This window comes from Fukomys damarensis, unplaced genomic scaffold (assembly GCF_012274545.1).
Source record: "Fukomys damarensis isolate Sample0158 unplaced genomic scaffold, DMR_v1.0_HiC HiC_scaffold_13, whole genome shotgun sequence".
Classification (NCBI taxonomy): Eukaryota; Metazoa; Chordata; class Mammalia; order Rodentia; family Bathyergidae; genus Fukomys; species Fukomys damarensis.
In genome coordinates this window covers 7,851,369-7,870,567 of record NW_022900925.1, presented here as the reverse complement: position 1 = coordinate 7,870,567, position 19,199 = coordinate 7,851,369, and the positions used below count along the sequence as shown (strand labels likewise).

Here is a 19,199-nt window from a genome sequence, read left to right as displayed (position 1 = left end):
TCTCTCAGAAGCATCTCCATCTTCAACCTCAGAGCATTGTGATGTAGGTACAGGTTGAACATCCCTTATGCAAAACGCTGGGGACCAGAAATGTTTCCAATTTAGGATTTCTTTGGATTTTGCAATATTTGCACAGACTTTGCATGGGTTGAACATCCTTAATCCAAAAATCTAAAATCTGAAATGCTTCAAAATCGAAGCCTTTTGGACATCATATCTCTGAAAAGTTTCCAATTTTAGACTTTCAGATTAGGGATGCTCAATGTCTACAGTACACAGAGAAGTGGGTCCACTGGAGGCATGAATTTGGCTCAGCCAATTACTACCCTGGTGATTGTATACAGACCACCTTGAGTATCAGTATTACTAAAATTAAAAGGAAATAACTGAGAGCTCTGGAATTCTATTTCTAGGAATATTCTCCTAATGTGCCAATAAATGCACTCTCAGGGGAGAGGGAACTGATTTGTAGCATCTTGCAACCTCTGTGGGATAATCAGCTTGCACCACGGCCAGCCTCAAGCCCACAACATGGTTGCGTGCTCCTGACCTCACAAGTTTACACTGAGACCCATGCACTCTCATTCCCTATAGTTAGTGCAGCTCCGGCCCAGATACAGTGACTTGAGCCTAAGGGGCCAATTCTCCCCAGCAAGCTGCAGGCTCATGTGCCTGTAAAATGGGCATAAGTCCACATAGTCTTCAAACCAGCTTTGTCGGTGTGACAATCCAACGAGGCAGTGATTGCAAAAGGGATCTGTACGCTATGAGTACTCATTAAAGCAGGAAGGAGGAGTGTAGGAGGGGAGGGCTGCTGCTTTTGTTCCTGAATTCAGGCCCACCAGCTTGCACAATCTCTGGAGACCAGGAAAGCAATCCATCCTCAAATCCCAGGACTGGGGGAACTGCTGATGTGAGCACACAGTGCAGGTCATACTGGAGGAAGGTATACAAACTGAAGTCCACCTTATGAGTCTTCTTCAGAAAACTTTGCAGGGTGGCAGGAAGCAAAGTAGAAAAGAGCTGCGAGTCACCAACACCTACCATAGGTTAAGCATCATTTATCCAACAATCTGCAATGCTCCCAAATTTAAACGTTTTGAGTGCTGACATGATGTCACGAATGGAAAATTCCGCATCATGAAATTCTTTCATGCATATAATTGCTGAAGAGATTGTGTAAAACTGTCTTCAGGCTATGTGTAGGAGGTATATGTGAAATATGAACGAATTTCATGTTTAGACTTGGGTGTTTTCCCCAAAACAGCTTGTTATGTACATGCGAGTATTCTCAAATGTGAAAAAGTCAAAATAAGAACCAAGATACAACATATAAAGGTACAAGATCCCAATGATGAATACAACTGTACTGTATACCTAAAATGTATCAATAAACTTAATGGGAAAAAAAATCTGAAGAAGTCACCAATCTGGGCTACTTCTGGTCCGAAACATTTGGGATAAGGGACATGCAGTCTGTCGTATGAAGTAGCAGTGGGTGAACAAAAGCAATGGGCAGTGGGATGGTGAAGACCACTCCAGGTGTAACCTTTTTCGTGCTGAGGGACACACTGCACACTCCACCAGAAGCAGGAGAAGAACCCAAGGCCATGTGCAAAGAGAGTCACACTTAGCAGAGTGCCAGTGGACAGTCAGCTTCTCTTTGCTGTGCAGAGTTTGCCCAATACTCCTGAAGAAGGGCAGGAGGACACCAGGGGAAAGTGATAGAAAACAGGTCCCTGGAACAGCGGCTTATAGGAACAAAAATAAACAACAAATTAACGTCGTGTGGCCAGGTTCACACCCATGACCTTCTGGCAGCCAACCCAATTAAAAAAGCAGCTGGGAAAAGGAGGCCAGGCCTATAATCCCAGCTCAGGAGGCCGACACAGGAGGATCATAAGTTTGAGGACCACTAGGTGACTTTATGAGGAGCTGTCTCATAAAATTTAAAAAGAGACAGCTAGCAGTGCAGTTCAGGAGTAGAGCACTTGCCTAGCATGCATACATCAAGGCCCTGGGCTCAATCTCAGCGCTACGAAAGGGGTGGGGTAAAACTATAACAGCATCATGAAGGATGCTGAGGAGCTGAAGCGAATCTACTCAGATTGGCAAGAAGCTATTGCAGGAAAGGTGTCAGACTGATGGCAAACACATCTCACAATGCAGGTAGCACTCAAATTTTACTCATTAAACAACATAGCATTGAAATGGATAAAACACAAATGCTAGAAAGTTTAGAGTCTGTGTTTCAGTCTGGGACTGATTGATAGGCAAGGATAGGGACAAACAAGATCTTAACAGTTTAATTTTAAAAGCTAATCGAAATAGATTTATTAAACATCCTAACCCATAAGCAAAAACAGCATCTTTTGCCAGGAAGCCCCAGAACACTTTAAAAGTGTTTTAGTCACATTTTAGTCACAAATAAGTAATCAATAAGTGGCAAAAGGCATAAACAACATGGGTTATATTCACGCATCTTTTGCCAGGAAGCCCCAGAACATTTTAAAAGTTGGCTACATTTTAGTCACAAATAAGTAATCAATAAGTGGCAAAAGGCATAAACAACATGGGTTATATTCTTTAACTAAAAATCTATAAAAGTGAATTATTAATGAAAAAATAAATAAATACACAAAGACCCCAATTTCTCAATTCCCAAGCACTTGGAAACTTAAGAAAATGTCCTCTCAGTCTCAGGTCAGAAGAGAATTTAAGACTGCAATTACACACAATTGAGAAAACAGTAACAAAGCACATACAAAAACAAACAGGATAAAGCCCAAATTATCTTGGAGGAAAATCTATAACATTTATTATCCCAAACCCAAAGGAACGAAAATAAATGGATTAAACATTCAATTTAAGAATTTAGGGGAAAAAAAAGTAAAGTCCAGTGAAATAAACTGAAGAAAAACAGGAGAAAGGTATATCGACAGAAATTAATGAGTTAGGACCTAAGATGATAAGAACCCAGAGCTGGCTGGGTGTGTGTGTATGTGCGAGCACGTGCATGTGTGTGTGTGCTTGTGCGTGTGTGTGCGATTCCTGTGGGTCAGGGTAGGAATCACACAGTAAAGAAAGGAGATGAGCCAGCCTAATTTGAAAGTGAGCACAGGCAGTCAGATTTAGGAATCAGAAGAACACACGAATGGAATAAGCACAGGTCTTTTGTTATTGTTGTTGTTGTTAATACAAGAGCACACAATTTCTAATTCTCGCTAATAAAAGCCAACATTCCATAAGATTCAAGTTATCAAAATGAATTCAAGAAACACTGGAAACATTAAAAAAAAAAAAAAAGAGCAAAACCTTTGCAAAAGTACCTCCCTGCATAAGACTGGACCCAGATAGTTTTATAGGCAAATTCATACAAACTGTGGAAAGAAATACCCGGGCACAATCTGTACCACAGTGCAGAAACACGAGCCAGGTTTCCTGGTTTATACACAAAGCCAAATTAGCCCCATCACCAAGTCAAACAAGGAGGACACAAAAGTGGACCACAGTCAGTCTGATGAGGAAAGTGAAGCACACATGGTTTTTCCAGAGCAGGTAAGGTTACTATCCAGTAAACCAGGGTTGTTCCCCAGCTCCCTGAGAGCAGAGGCTGCTCTTTGGACCCCTCCTTACTCGCTTCCCAGGATCTCAAAATGCACCTTTGCTGGGCAGCCCCCAGTTCCTGCCAGATGACATGCCTGGCACAGCCAGGAAGAGTATAATGCAGAGGCATCCTGCCCCTAATCCATTCCCTTTTCTCACTTCATTTCTGGTCTGTCAGCTCTTGGCTAATTACTACTCATGTCAAAACAATTACTGGGAAAGAAAAACTAATTTTCCATTCAACCATTTCTCCCCACACAGCAGTTCTCCTCTGACACCCTGTCTCGCTGTGTTTCTCTCTGACACTCCCAAGCACAGTCAGAAAGCTGGTCAGTGGAGATCAAAACAGTTAGGGTCCAGAAGATCACAGCAACCCTGCCCACAAGCACCTGGAACTGGCACTGTCATCCTGGGGGCTCCCAGCTCACAGGTGTCAGGCACAAAGATGAGGCCAGAGTGGGGGCTTTTAAGGGTCTCCAGCCTCCGGGGAGTGTGGGGGGGGTTTAGAACTGATTAAAAATCAGTCGATAACCATAAGGAATGCAATTTGACATAAAAGAAAAACATGTAAAATGCTGACCCCGGGGGTTAAGTTTAACGGGGATGGGGGTTGGGGGGCTGGTAATTTTGGTAACTGCAGAAATAAACACGGGCACACACCCACCCATTCAGTTCTGCCTTATAGGCAGTGAAGCCAACGGGAAGAGCTTGGGAGATGTACAATGACAGAAGGGAACAGATATTTGGGTAAAAGGAAGAGAAGGAGGTTGGAGTAGGGGGAAGTGAATAAAAACAGAAGGAACATAAGAAAAATTGTCAAGGGACTAAGCAACAAGAGTGAGCAACTTCTGCCACCCAGAATTCACCCTCCAGGAGCTCTGCTTCCACATTTCAGCTCCAGATCCTACTGCGAACAGTTCCAACCCAGGCCCCACTGTGCAGGCTCCTGCTCCTTGAAGAACACAAAAAAGTACAGGAAAATCAGCCCTTGACACCCTGCTTTTAACCTTCTTTAGCTCTGGCCTAATCTCCCCTCTTTCTGGAGTGAGCATAATAACTTATCCTTGCTCAAGTTAAGACTCCTGAGAGCTTTGAGGCCATGGCTCTTGAAATCCATCTATCCGTCCATCCACCCTCCATTTCCAGCCACTATACATCAAAGATGGTAGAACACAGCGTTTTCTCAGCTGTGTTATAAAGACCAATTGTACAAGGTGTTTATAAATGCTAAGTGAGGAAGGGAAGGGCACATGAAAGATACATGATCCAAAGAGCTTGGGACAGATGCCCATTATTCAGACTTAAATTGTGTATTTACAGCAGCCCTTTTAAAATACATGGATGTAGGCTGTGAATCTCACACAGGGAGCAGTGAGCAGCAACCCCATGTACATGCAGACACAGGGCCCATTTTGGGGGGCCAAGCAGGGCTGCCATGGAAGTCACTTTGGGAAACACAGCTGGGGCCATGGGAACACAGGTTCCGAAGTTGGGAAACTAGAACCACTCAGCATCTCTGACAGTATGACAGGCAAAAGCTCCCTTCCCTTCTTTCCACACCCCGTAAAACCTTTCATTTTACTCTCCGTCACACTCACCTGCAGAGTATCTAAAGTCTACCGCGGTCCATTTAGGGGACAAGTTTTTATGACTAGCCTCCAGTTCCAGAAATCTCTGTTTAACTACCAGCTCCTCACTATCTGCCCTGGCTAAGATGCAAACTGTTCTCTCAAAGACAGAGCTCACAATACATTTCTACACATGGCTGTGAATGGTTGACAGCCCTAGAGCCTCGGCCCCCCAGGAACGTGTGCCACAGAACATTATGAGCCAGGCCCTCCCGGAGTCAACAGGGAGACTTGGGATAGAGCTGGGGAAGCTGCTCTGGGCCTAGTCGCTCAATAATCCTGCAAGGAGGGCAGGGCCCTCTGTGGTTCTGTAGGGGAGAGGAGTGGTCAGAGCTTCCAGACGTGGGGCAGAAGGTGTGGGTGAGTGAAGGTGTGGGATCTGTAACTTCTTTCCAGGGCTTCTACTCAGGGGACGCCCAGCCACCCGCTTGCACACTCTGGCCAGCTCCCTGAGCTCAATGGTGAGCACTCCCTGACTGTGGGCCTCTGCAGGAATACTTACTCTCTTCCATTTAACCTGGGCCCCAGAGACTCCTGAAGGTTTAAGGAGGACCTGGCTAGGCTCAAGACTGAAGACTAGGCAAAACTGGATCCTAAATCTAGTTTTCCGAAACACCTTCCCCTTAACCCCCAGCAACAGAAGCTCAATAAGTTACAGATTTCCTCTATCATTAAGAAAAATGTACACACAAGATCAATGCCTACCCTAAGAAAATTCCTCTCCACATGTGTATGATTGGGTACAGTAGCCACTAGCCATGGGTAACTATTTAAATTTAAAACAAATCAAGTTTAAGTAGAACTCAAATGCACTGTGCTTTATAGATTGAATTCTGTACCAGAAAAAGACATTAGTGGGAAAACATGAAATCTGAATAAAGCCTGACATATAGTTAATAATAATACAGGACATTAGTTTTGTAATTCTGACAAATAGACTGTGGATATGTGAGACATTAACAGGGGAAAGTGAGGCCTGACGGAGGTGGCTTAGTGTTAGAGCACTTGTCCAGCATGCATAAGGCCCTGGGTTCGATTCTTAACACCTTCTCAAAAGAATTTTAAAAAAGGATATCCACAGACCCTCTCCACTATTTTTTTAACTTTTATGTACATCTAAGATTACTCCAGAAGAATGTAAAGTTCTTAAGTCAAATACAAATTATATTAGCCATATTTCAAGTGCCCAATAACCACATGTGGCCAATGCCTCCCACACAGCCCAGCAGTCAGGGAAGGTTTCCGTGGTCACAGAAAGCTGGCTCTCCTCTGTCATTCATCCCAGTGACTCAGACATGAAAATGCCCAGATCCTCATTCTTCACTCACATTTTCTCTCCTTTTGCCTGTTACTATGTCTCTTCTCTACAAAGCACTATTTCTACACTGTATTCACCAGCCCAGAGCAGACTCCCAGTATCTGCAGCCGTTTTGGAAAGCATCTTGGGACTTGTGGTTTAAACTATTTCTCATCCAGAAAGTGCAGCAGTCCACAGCCCTAGGAAAGCTACTGAATCAACACAGCTCCGTAACCCTGGGGACACTAAGGAGGCAAGGCTGACACAATCAGCCCAGTGAAGCTCCAGCGCAGAAGTAAAGCCCAGCCCTGAGGCTTTCCTACCCGCTGGCTCCCGGGAGAGAGGCTGCCTGAGCTGGTTTGGCTGGGTTTATCTGCGGTTCCCCCTGACATCCTCCCTGACCCCTTTATCAGCATCCCAGAGGGATGTTTGTGGTCAGGAAAGGGGGCATGGTTTTCCACATTCCCCTCACCCCCCCATCTGCAGGTAATGCCCCTATCCCTGCCAATCTGTGCAGCAGTCTCTACAGAGCCAGCTGCAGCCTGGTGGCTTCCTAGTAAGACAGCACATCTCCACTGTGTGGCCTGTCACCCCTCCCAACCGTCACACTCAGAACGAAACCCCACACCTTCCTCTGGCTTAGCTGACCTGGTCCACTCCCCTCCCTCCTCTCATACCAATCCCCAGCTTGTCCCTACTCTCCAGACATGCAGACATACTGATTTGCTTTCTGTTCTCAAATCTGTCAAAGTTATTCCTGCCTCAGGCCTTTGCATTAGCTGTCTCATGGCCTAGAACCTCTGCCCACACACACACACACACACACACACACACACACACACACACACACACACTGTGCTGCTCTCCTTAATTTCTAGTGTAAATGTCACTTCCTCACTGAGGCCTTCCCTGACTCCCAGTCACTCTCTGTCACACAGCCATACTTTTATTATTTGCATTAGAACAAGTGACCTCTATCCTGTGTGCTTTGCCTGACTCCCCCTACACTGCAGGTTCCTGGGGAACAGACACCAGTGTTTTTTTTGTCCAGGGCTACAGCCCCACCACCAAGAATAACAGCTGGCATACTTTAGAATGAGAAGGGTTCCCACTCCAGCACTGTGCCTTTTGAAGAAATGAACAAAGTAAACGAGGCTGAGATCAGGGGCCCAATGAGTCTCCAGAAGAGACCACAACCCCAGGAACCCAAGTGCAGGGAGTTGAGTTTTGAAGCAAACCCATCTTTTTACTGTCTCTGTGCCTCTTCCCATAATAAAACTCAACACCTTGAAAGCTGTTTGTGAAACAGAATGAGAAAAAACAAGAGAAAATGCATACTCCTCTAGAGAAACATCTTTTATCCTGCAGTTAAGACTTAGTTTCATCCTGGACCCTGCTAGTGTATGAATGCTGGGTTCTCTTCCCTTCCAGCCGGGAGGGTGGATGGATGCAGAGATGTCTGCATGCTGCTGGGAGGAGGCACCCAGTGTCAGGAAATAGGGAGGCTGCTCCATCCTCCTGCAGGCCCTCAAGTTACCAACTGGGAAACTAATGCCTAAGAGAGAACCAACAGGCCAGAGGCCCCAGTTCAGCAAGTTATAACTTCACAAGTCTAAAATGCCTCTGATTGTTAGATACCTGGAGATTATGTACCACTGAGACAGAAAAAAAAAAAATGCTTCCAATTCAATTAAGATGCACTACTGATCCTTGATATATCTGATGTCTCAGATACTAAAATATGTGTTTGGAGAGGGGTTAGAAGCTGGGTCTCAGATTCAGTGACAGGTTATTGCTGTCGTGTGCCATCACTTCCTGCTTTACTGGGCCATGGCCCAAGGATGCTTGAGCTGCACTGCACTGACATCCTGAGTCACTGGAGGACAGAGCTTCCTAACCTCCGTGCTATTACCATGTAGGCTTTGTGTCCTGTCCCATGCATTGTGGGATATTTAGCAGCAGGTGCCTCCCTTCAGTAATGACAGTCAAAAATATCTCCAGACATTGCCAAATGTCCTGTGGAAGCAAGATCACCCCAGAGTTAAGAGAGGGGACACTTCGCAAGTATGTGGTATGTTGTAAACAAACACCCATGGCAGAGGCTCTGACTTAAATGTTCTGATTCATCCTAGGTCTTGCTGGAGCCTGCAGGATATGGATTAGCACACTGGTGCAGAGCAAGGGAAGCTGTGTCTGTGACTACAAAACCCCTTCCTAGAGTCCTTGATGGGTCCCAGGCTGTGGACTTTGCCTTGGGAAACACTGCCCAAAGCACCTAAGGTGCGGGTGGAGGGGTCCAGTCCCTGCCTACACACTCGGCCCAGTCTGGGCCACCCTGGTGATGCTGCCTCCAGATCTGACCCTGTCACTCATCTCCTTGCCTTTCTTTGCCTCCCATATAAGCCCGGGACCTGGCTCAGTGCTGGGTATGGGGGCTCTCAATGTGCTTAATAGGTGAAGGAGGAAATTGCTCAAGTACAGGCTTCTGCAGAGGCCTGAGCTGCTCCTCCCAGTCCTCCTTCTAGGGACAGCAGGGAGGAGACCAAATGCTGCCTGTGCATGTGCCCACACAGCAGGCTTTGGAGAGGTGACCCTGGGAACCAAAGGCCAACACCGACCAGGTCTGCCAGTCAGCATGGCGGGCTATGAAAGTCACACCTGTCATGTCCTCAGTCCAAGCCTCCCACCTCCCTCTGCCACAGTGCTGCCTTGGCCTCCCACACAGACCACACTGGCAAGAAAAGATAGCTGGGATTTCTCTGTAGTGTCCTGCTGGCCTGGCCCCACCAGGAAATAAGGCCACACTTCACCATCACTCATATTGTCACTTCCATCGTTTAAAAGGCCCACAAAGACAGCAAGGGAAGAGAGGTGGTACGCTTGGAATGGCCTGCTGTCACCCATCAGCTGCAAAGGCCCACTGGGTCGAAGGAGGCAGCACCCTGTCTCCTTAGGACGTCAGCAGCAAGTGCCACGCTCCTGTCTTGTACCAGGGAGCTCCTTCTTTACAAAGTTATTTTAAATAAAGTTGTCTCATGTAAATTTCCAACCGGAAACACTAAGTTATTGCTTTTCACACCTTGCTTGACTCCTCAGAGTGATGGATTTCCAGTTTTCAGTTCTGCTGGCAACTTTCATATTTCTAGATGATGTAAATGGATCAGACACTTTTATTCTCAAGTGCACCCATGGTGGAAAAGCCCAGACTTCCTGTCGTGCAAGGGGAGGCCCTGGCCCCACTGCTAACTTGTACTTCCTGTGGTTAGCTGGGCTGCTTTGGGCAAATGGTTTGGACCTCTATTTCTTCTTCCCACAACTTTTGTTTTTTATTTGTTTTAACGATACTAGAGATTGAACCCTTTGCACTGAGCTACATCTTCAGAACTTTAAAAAAAAAAAACAACAACAAAAAAAAACTGTTTTTTTTGAGACAGGGTCTCACCGAGCTGCTAAGTTGCCCAGACTGGTCCTGCACTTGAGATCCTCTTATCTCAGCCTCCCACAGTGCTGGGGTTATACATGTGTGCCACCATTCCTGGTTTTTCCTAGCACTTTATGAGGACTCTCTTTTCTGCTCCATGCCTGTCGTAAGTGGAAGATGTCACTTCATTAGACCTTTTATCACTCTCAGCCTCCTAACATTTAAACTCGCAGCTATCCTTTGCCTCCAAGTTCATTGGTCTATCATCTATCTGTCTGTCTCAGTATTGAAGATCGAACCCAAGGCTTTCACCCTGAGCTACCTTCTCATCCCTTTCTTAGCTTTTTGCTAAATCTCCCAGACTACAATCAAACTCACAATCCTCCTGCTTCAGCTTCAGAGTGCTGGGATTACAGGGATGCAGCCCCATACCACGTTAACTCTGAAAGGTGAAAGCCAGCAAATGCAGCTGACCTACCACATGGCACGTGTGCTTATAATCCTAGCTTCTTGGGAGGCTAAGGCAGAAGGATTGCAAATTTAAGGCCAGCCTGGACATCTTAGTGAGATCCTATCTCAATATAAAAAATAAAACCGGGCATGGTGGTGCACATCTGTAATCCCAGTACTAGGGAGGCAGAGGTAGGAGGACCACCACGAATTCGAGGCCAGCCTGGGTGACACTGTGAGTTCAAGGCCAGCCTGAGCTACATAGCAAGACCCTGTCTCAAAAAAAAAGATAATAATAAAAAATTATATAGGGCTTGGAATGCAGCTCAGCACTTAAAAGAGAGAGTGAGAGAGAGTGAAAGAAAGACTTCACCTTACTCTCAGAGAGCACATGGACTTGGAGAGTAACAACTGGAAAGAAAAAATTCTGAGCTCCACACAGCAGCACACAGCTGTGATTCAGAGTGAGGGGACAAGAGCCCTGAACCAGGATCTTCCTGGAAGATGTAACTTTCTATAAAGGTTGAGATCAGAAGCTGTTCTCCTGCTGGTGGGCCCTTCACCCTGCCTCCTAAAATCTCAGAACTAGATGTCTCCTAAGAAACCTCTGTACAAACCTCCAACCTGTATGGAAATGTCTACGTCAGCTATTTCCACTTGATTACTTCTGAAGACAGAGAGCTCATATCCTAATATTTCCTTCCTAGAATGTTGTTTGAAAACTGCTCTGTAGAAGTCCTCATCCTTTTATCTTTGACTCCTCGATGCCTACAAGAGCCCCACAGAGGCGCTCTGTCCCACCTCAGGGAAAAGCTCACATACATCACCTCAACCTGCCTCTTCTTTGCCCCAAGGACCTAAGTGGGTGAGGGTAGAAAGCCACGAGAGCTGCTGCTGGCACTGACAGGGCATCACCAACCCTGCCACAGGCTTCCGGGGCCTCCTCAGCCTGATCTTTCCAAGACTCTGGTCCAGAAGAGTCCACACCAGGCTTCAGGCCCCAGGACCAGAGTTTGGGCCTTCCATCAAGGGCAGGTGTGGCCCTGCCCCTGTCCAGAGGGTATGCACACAGTACCTGTTGGAGGCAGAGAGCTCCTGTGAGGGCCAGGGCTGGCTGAAATCCCAGGAGAACTGCTGGGGCGTTCCCAGGTGGTCTCTGGCAAAGAAAGAACAAAATTGTGATGAGAATTTTAGGGTGGAACTTGAGAGACATGGAGCAGAACAAGATGGTCACAGGCCAGTGGCCGTGACCTTCCTCGCTGACCCGGCCACACAGAACCCTGCTTTCTGCCCGTAGCCATCTCCCTCCCATCCCTCATGACGATGCAGCTTCTCTTTGCTGGGGCCCTTCATTAGGGCGGGGCCAGAGGAAGTGGGCTTCTGGCTCTGAAATGCCCCTACCCCAACCCCCACCCCATTCATCCTCTGTCTTCAAGATTCCAGACTCTAGCCCTACCCCACCTTCAGAAGGAGCATTTCTCCCCAAATGCCCATTTACACCTGAAACCCCCTAGGATCTGCCAACAAGGTGATTTCCATGGATGTTCCCAATTCTACTGTTCTGTGTCTTGTTTGAATTACTACTACCCCTCCCCTTTCTGATACTCAGTTACACAGCCTGGCCAGAAACACAAAAATTAACACTGCAGCTACCTTACTGTCCCCGCAAGAGCCACCATACACAGCATTTCACTGCTGTGCACAGACTTCTTGTACAATGATAGTGATGAAAACAACACTTTCTCACTATATACACCCTGAGAATATAAGAAAACACAAAAGAAAAATAAGTATCACTATTATTCCCACATCAGAGGTTATTACTATCAACATTTTGGCATCCCACAAGCCCACCTGTTCACTAGGCACAAGTTCATCTTAAAAACAAAATCATACTGCACTTTTTTTCATGTATCAACTTCTGTGAGTTATCTTTCCAAAATCATTGCAGGGGCTGGACAGTTTAGTGGTTAAGTCTCTACTGCCAGCAGCAACTAGCTGAGTCTGAATCCCCACTCTACTTCTTAACCCTAGTATGACCTGGGCCAAGCTCCTTTGCTTCTCAGAGCCTCAAGTTTCCTCCTCTGTAAAATGGGTTCAGTAGAGGCACACATCTAAGGGAAGTTATTAATGCTGAATGCCCAGAGAGAGCTTCTAGCATAAAGCCCTTTCTAAGTTAGACCTACATGTACATGGTAATGACATGCTTAAAGATCCTATTACTGCAAATGCAACTGTTTCAAAACACTGAAAATAAAAACAAAATCCTCTGGTGGCTTATCTCATTTGGGATATTTTCTTCCTTCTCAGCTTCATTCCTAAATTACTGCATAGTTCTGGCCAAGTCACATCACCTCTCTGGTCTCTAATTTTTCATCTAAAACAAAGAGGTTGGGCTAATTGGTCTCATAGGGCCTGGCATTCCTGCCTTCCAGCTTTGAGGGGTTTCAGGATGTTTTCTTCCTGTCTTAAGGGAGAATTAACAGAATGGCAGGAGAATCAAGGAAGCAGCCAGGAGGAGGTGACCAAAACCCAGAGAGCAGTGGGGTCTGCAAAGGGAAGACCTGAGAGTGGGCGCAGGGACTTCCTGAGGAGGAGGCTGCACTGGCTGGCAAGAGGCCAGCAAGGGCCAGGAGAGCCAGTAAGGGCTCCTGCCTGGCCCCTGGAAAGCATGCGTGGTCAACCACTCACAACTAAGCTGGGCAGCCTCCAGAACAGCTCAGCTCTCATTCTGTTCTCTGCTGTGAACAGTGGATGACAACAGGACCTAACAGAGTTGTAACAGAGAATTAAGTGAGTTACCAAGTGTAGAGTGCATAGGATGACGCTGGTGCAGAGCAACAATGAGACAGCCTGGAACTGGAGACAAGATGGAACTTCCAGGAGCGAACAGAAAACATGGAGTGGCCCTGGAGCTCTTCCTGAAAAAGTGAGGGGCTCTCCAGGCAGTAGATGTGCCTCTGGGATGTGCCTTTCTAAGGAGACCTCTTCTGCTGCAGGGTTGGTCCTTCCTGGAGGCAACTTGGGCTCTTCTCTGCAGCCCTTTCCTCCTGGGTCGCAGCCATCAGAGACCCAGTGACAGAACCCACCCCACTCCCCAGCTCCTCTCATGTCCCTCCACCCTAATCTAATTGGTTTCTCTGAAGACAGCCCTCTGTCACATCCCTCTCCTCTCCTCCTCTTTGTCCTCCATCTTTCTGTCTTCTACCTCCTGCCTCTCCTTACCTGCAACCCGTCCATGCTCAGCCAGAAGACCACTAGCCCTGCAGGCCAGCTCTTGCAATAGGTCACTCACTTGCGAAAATCCCCTTCCTACCTGGCACACAGGTTACACAGCACACGCTCCACAGTCCTCCCAGCAAGGTGCTCCAGGGCCTGTCTGCCTGTTGAGACTGACTTCCTACTGACCTCACCTGAGACCCAGTGAACGCCCTGCAGTGACCCCTGAACATGCCCTACCCTCTCCAATCCCAACCCTGGAAATCACAATCTCATGCATTTGTCAAGTCTCAACTAAAATGCTTCCTTTGACATGCAGTCATCTAAGGTTGCTTTCCTGCCCTGTGGTTAAACCCCAAAATGGTGGAGTAGTGTCAAAGGGAGCTGGGTTTCCCAAGGCAAAGCTGGGGTGGGGGAAGGGAAGGGAATGAGGGTGTAAGGCTCATTAGACTCCGTGCCTCAAGATCAACAATTCTGTTGTTTTATTTTGTTGTTTTGTGCTAGACACTGAATCCAGGGCCAAGCTATGCATCTCCAGGCCCCTTAGGTCTAACAGTTTCTAAAGCAAGCTCAGAGCTCTGCATGGGACAGGCTGAGGCCTTCTTGGAGACTGCCTTGCACTACTACTTCCTGCCCTTCCCGGTCTCGCCTCATTGTTGAACCTCCTGCACAGACACATCTCAAACCCATCTGGGAGGCTGACCTCAAACCGCCACATGCACATTCCATCAAGCTCCCTCCTAGGAAGTCAGAATTCTGTCCATGTCTCATACAGGGCAGGTCTTCACCTTGACCTCTGGCTCAACCTCACGCACACAGCACCCACTGGATGGATGTAAGGACAGATGGCCAGCAGGGACTGGGCTCTGTGACCACACAAAGGAGATCCCTACCCAATGTGCTCCTCAGCTATTCAGGCACAAACAGACACCTGTTCCTCCTAAAGCAGAAAAGAAACCCAGAGAACTGTACAAATTGATTCACTGCTTCCATTCTCATGGTGGCTGATATCAGAAGACCCACAGACTCTGTCATTTTATCTTCTGGCTATGGCAGGGATCCCACTTTCTGTCCTGACTGTTTCTTCCACCTATTTTCTCAGCCAGCCATCACCTGTGCCTGCTACCTGTAAGCCATCGCCACACACCAGGGACACAAAGGCGGAGCCTAACTAAGATACAACAGCAAGAGCCGCCCAGTAAGAAGTGGCTCTGGGGGCCCTGAGGGAAGCTCTGAGACCACAGAGGAGGTGTGAAGCTGTCCATGCTCGACCCAGTGGAAATATTCCTTCCTTTCACTTGCTGGCCTGGCTCATTTCCAGTTCTCTCAGAAGCTGGAGGCCTAGTAAGTACTTCCTGTCTATTCCAGTCTCCAACTAGGCTCCATCAGGAACAACACATCTGCCTGAAGGACTACAGCCCAGCCAATCTCCTAGTCTTGGCCAGATCTGACAAACCCAAGACACAAAGACATCTGCAAGCCTTGAGCAGAGAGGAATTGTGTGTCAGGCCACGCCAGGCCAGGAGCACATCTGGAGAGGGCCATGGGGCTCTGGCTCAATGCCCTCACCAAGAGCAGGACCAATCCACCCAGATGGCCATACCATCCCCAGGAAGAAAGCCGTTTCCAGGTCTTTTCCAATAAAAGACTTGCTAATCTACTTAGAGCACACCAGGCTTTCTGACCAAGCCAAAACAAGACTCAAGTGGCAGCTCAGAGCCCAAAAAAAGCTTGGACAGAGGCCCTTTTGCCTTCTCTGGGCCTCCATCCCTGGGGCCCTTAGTCACGCAAGGCGAAAGCCCACACTTTCACTAACAGAGCCACTGCCATGCAGGCTCTGCACTCTGTGGGAGGTTCAGTGAGGTCAGGATGGTAGTAGTGACCTGCTCAAGGGACCCTCTCCCACCCAAGCCAGCTGACAGAGAACAGCTTTTCCTAAGGGCAGTAACACCTTTCAGATTTCTTCCACTGAAACCAGGGCAGCAAAACATACATAAATGATTGGCCATGCATGAAACCACCTGAGAGGTAATTATTCTAGTGACCAGTGCTAAGAGCCAGGGATGCTAACCCAATCATCAGTGAATTACAGAGCCTGCCCCAAGTATAGTTGAAAAGTTGAAATCCATGTGAATCTGGATTTCAAAACACTGATGTCTCCTCCTTAAAATAATGAGGTGATGCTGCTGCTGCTGATGATGTTAAAAAAATGTAAAAACAGCCAGGCAAGAGTTAATAAATTACTGCTGGGCATGGTGGTGCACGCCTGTAATCCCAACACTCAGGAGGCTGAGGCAGGAGGATCGCTATGAGTTCAAGACCAGCCTGGGCTACATAGTGAGTTCCAGGTCAGTCTCAATACCTAGTGAGACCCTGTCTCAAAAAACCAAACAAACAAACAAACAAAAAAGTTAATAAACTATCAATGAAAAGGGGACCAAGAGATGGGAGAAGGGAGAAAGGATGGGAGGGGAAGCGGACATAAAAAAGAATTAAAATGTGTTATGCACAAGTACCAAACACCCATAGTAAAAGCAGTCTTAGGTATCACGACCATGTACTTAAAAAAAAAAGTCACTTCCGTTTTCTTCTGTTAGGACAGCCTATGATGGGGATATGATCCACAACGGGAAAGCCACAAGGAGCCCTGGACCTAGGCCACTGGTTACAAGATGTGTAATGGCCCATCTATCTATAAGCCTTGGTGTCCCTGTGTGGGTTGTGACCCCCTCAACCCTTTTGGCTTGGCCAATTTCCTTGCCTGTGTGCTGGCTATCTGCTGCCCCTGGTGGCCTTCAGGCAAAATAACCACAGCCCAGAGGGGGAAAATGTGGGGCCTGGGCTCTGATCTGAAGTTCCTACAGGCTTCTCTTTGCCTCTCTTTATTCTTTTCTTTTTAGTGGAAAAAAGGTTTAGTGGAAGCCCCAACCATGTCTTTTCCTTTTAAGGAGAGTCCGGGCTTTGCTAGACAGGTGGCCTATCTATCCAGATTCCCCTGGTTTCCTCAGAAACTGGTTTTCTCCCCAGGCTGCCAGCTCTGGCTGTGTCCTCTGCCACAACCAAGAAGACAAGTCCCAGGAGAATCACAGAAGCCAGGGAGACCAGGCCCAGGTGTCCAGTGGGTGGCAGTGGTAGAATCTTCAATCAGCCACCTTCCGTAGAATGCAACTTGCCACAAGCTAGGGAGGCCAAGCCCAGTCTGTGCTTAGGAAACTTAGCAGCTGTTTAGGGGCCTGGGTCCCCTCTTGTGCACCTATGTTTCTTTAGTCCCTGGTTTTTCAGTGTCTTCTAGTTAGGGGTCTTTGGCTTCACGACACTTCTAATCTTCCCACACATACACAGACGCACACACACACACACATGCACATACAACCTTCTGCCCCTTGTTTGAAAGGAAATGAAATTTAAACTCTGCCCACTATCTCTCAGCAGGAGAGAATCTATTCTCTGAACAACTGCTTGGCGTGGCCCATGTGAAGCTCTTTTACACCAGGTATCTCCTTCAATAATCATAAAGCACCTGTGAAATGTGTGATATCCTTTCCACTTTTAATGGAAAAAACAGGCCTCAGTGAGCAGTGGCATTTCTAAGACGCAGTCTGACGACCAGACCAACCTCTGCCGACTGCCCTCGCCCCGTCTGCGCGCTGCGGAGGTCCCCAGAGCAGCAGCAAAGCAATACTGTTTTTATCTATCAACCACTCTTTATTTGAGAACCATCCTCAAAATTAATGTTATTATTCATTCAGCATCAATCTGAGAGCTGTCTGGCCCTGTTCTGAACAATGGAGAAACTGAAGGAAAGAAAACTGGCTAAATTCTCTTCTCTTCCCTCAAGAGGCTTCCCGTGCCTGCTCCAGTTTGAGAATGGCTGCTCCATGATCCCAACGCTCACTGTAAGGGCTTTGGCTTGTACGAAGAATGTAGGGTTTTTAGCACAGAAGTAAGTGACATGATCCAACAGCCACCTCTGAGTGGACTGGGCCATTCTGTGCCTTTGGCACATCTGGTGACCTAGATATATCACGTGGAGATGCTGTCTTTCTCCATCTAGCGTGCCAGTCCTCCAGATGTGGAACAATCTTGGGCTCTTCCCTGGGTCACCCTGGGCCTCTGTACCTTTGTATTCTGGAAGCATCACTATCACCGCCACGGAAAAGTGAGGTGCTGCTGGGCACTGCGGGTGTCTCCTCACACAGCCACTGTTAGAAATACAGATTCTCAGGCTGGGGGTGTGATTCAGTGGTAGAGCATTTTCCTAGCATGTGTGAGGCCCTGAGTTCAATCCTGAGAACTGCGAGGAAAAAAACAAAGAGTAGAAATATAGACTCTCAGATGTAATACTTTAAAAATTCTGATTCAGTAAGCTTCGGTAGTAAACTAGAAATCATCATTTTTATTAAGCAAACTCAGTGGGAAAAGTTGATGCAACCCACAGTAAAATCACTTGGGATACCATCAGAGGATGTGGTGCCAGGACCAGACAAAATCCCTGGGGATAGGTCATGGTTGGATCAGGCAAAGTACATGGGAGCAACACAAGGTAATTTTTAAGTCCTCACCATCTCCTTCCCAAGATTCTAAAAATACGAGGTTCATAACACTGTCCTCAGAGAGCCACTGCCTGACGTGAGGTTCTGTCATCTATTTCAGTTCCTAGGGGCACTTTATGCACTAAGTAGAGGGGCATTCCTGAACCTGTACAGTCTCTCCTGCATAGATGAGGATGAGGAGAGAGGAGGCAGCACAAGGGCATGAGAACTGTGGATCTTCCTCAGAGATGGATCCAGGGATGGGCTCAAGGCAGCAGAGAGGGAGGGCCTCCAGGAAGATCTCCTCTTCCTCCCAAAGTCCCTGGTGATGAAATCCTGAGTTGGAGGAAAAGACAGGTGAGTCTTAAGCACCATATTCCCAGGGGTTTGGAATGGACAGAAATGAGGTCAGAGGGAGCTCACAGGCCACAGGATATTCTCACCATGGTGCAGATGTGCAGAGCCCAGGTGACTTCACAGTCGACCTGTGTGCTTCTTGCCACTGTCATTCAGGCATTCTGAGCCCTGGGGGGACACAGGAGCTCCCAACTTCCTCCCTGCCCTTTGGAAGCTGACAGACATCTAGGTGAATGATTGCTTCCTCCTTCAGCTACAACATCTTTCCCATCCATCCCTCCCACCAGGCATATTCCAAGAGCTGAGACTGTCAATTAATGCCTCCCTGTCTCCAGGCACCCAGCAGGGCAGGCACTCAATAAGTGTCTGATGAATGAATGAAGACTCAGCTCAAAGCAACTATTAGAACTAAGTTCAGTAACGTGGCTAATGGCTGATTTTAAAAAGCATGCTTATGTGTATCTGTAGATAAAAAAAAAAAAAGATAATAAGAGAGAAATACTAAAAAGAGGCCAGGGAAAGCAGACAGAAGGCCAATTCCCTTCCCATATTTGAATTAAAAAGCAGCAGTAGGGCTGGGGATATGGCTCAGTGGTGCTGCCACCTGGCCTTGCAAGCAGAAGGACCCGAGTTCCATCCCAGGTACAAAAAAAAAAAAAAAAAAAAAAAAAAAAAAACCGGGGGGGGGC

General features: G+C 47.3%; 1 protein-coding gene across 5 annotated transcripts in view; it reads right to left on the bottom strand.

Annotated features, from left to right (window-relative positions):
* Positions 1-19,199, bottom strand: part of Gas7 (growth arrest specific 7) — a 117,756-nt gene that overhangs the window by 42,764 nt on the left and 55,793 nt on the right. For all 5 annotated transcript variants that reach the window (XM_010614977.2, XM_010614978.3, XM_010614979.2 and 2 more), the window contains one exon: positions 11,478-11,558. In XM_010614977.2, coding sequence (XP_010613279.1) covers positions 11,478-11,558 — 81 coding nt within the window. The remainder of the gene's footprint in view (positions 1-11,477; positions 11,559-19,199) is intronic.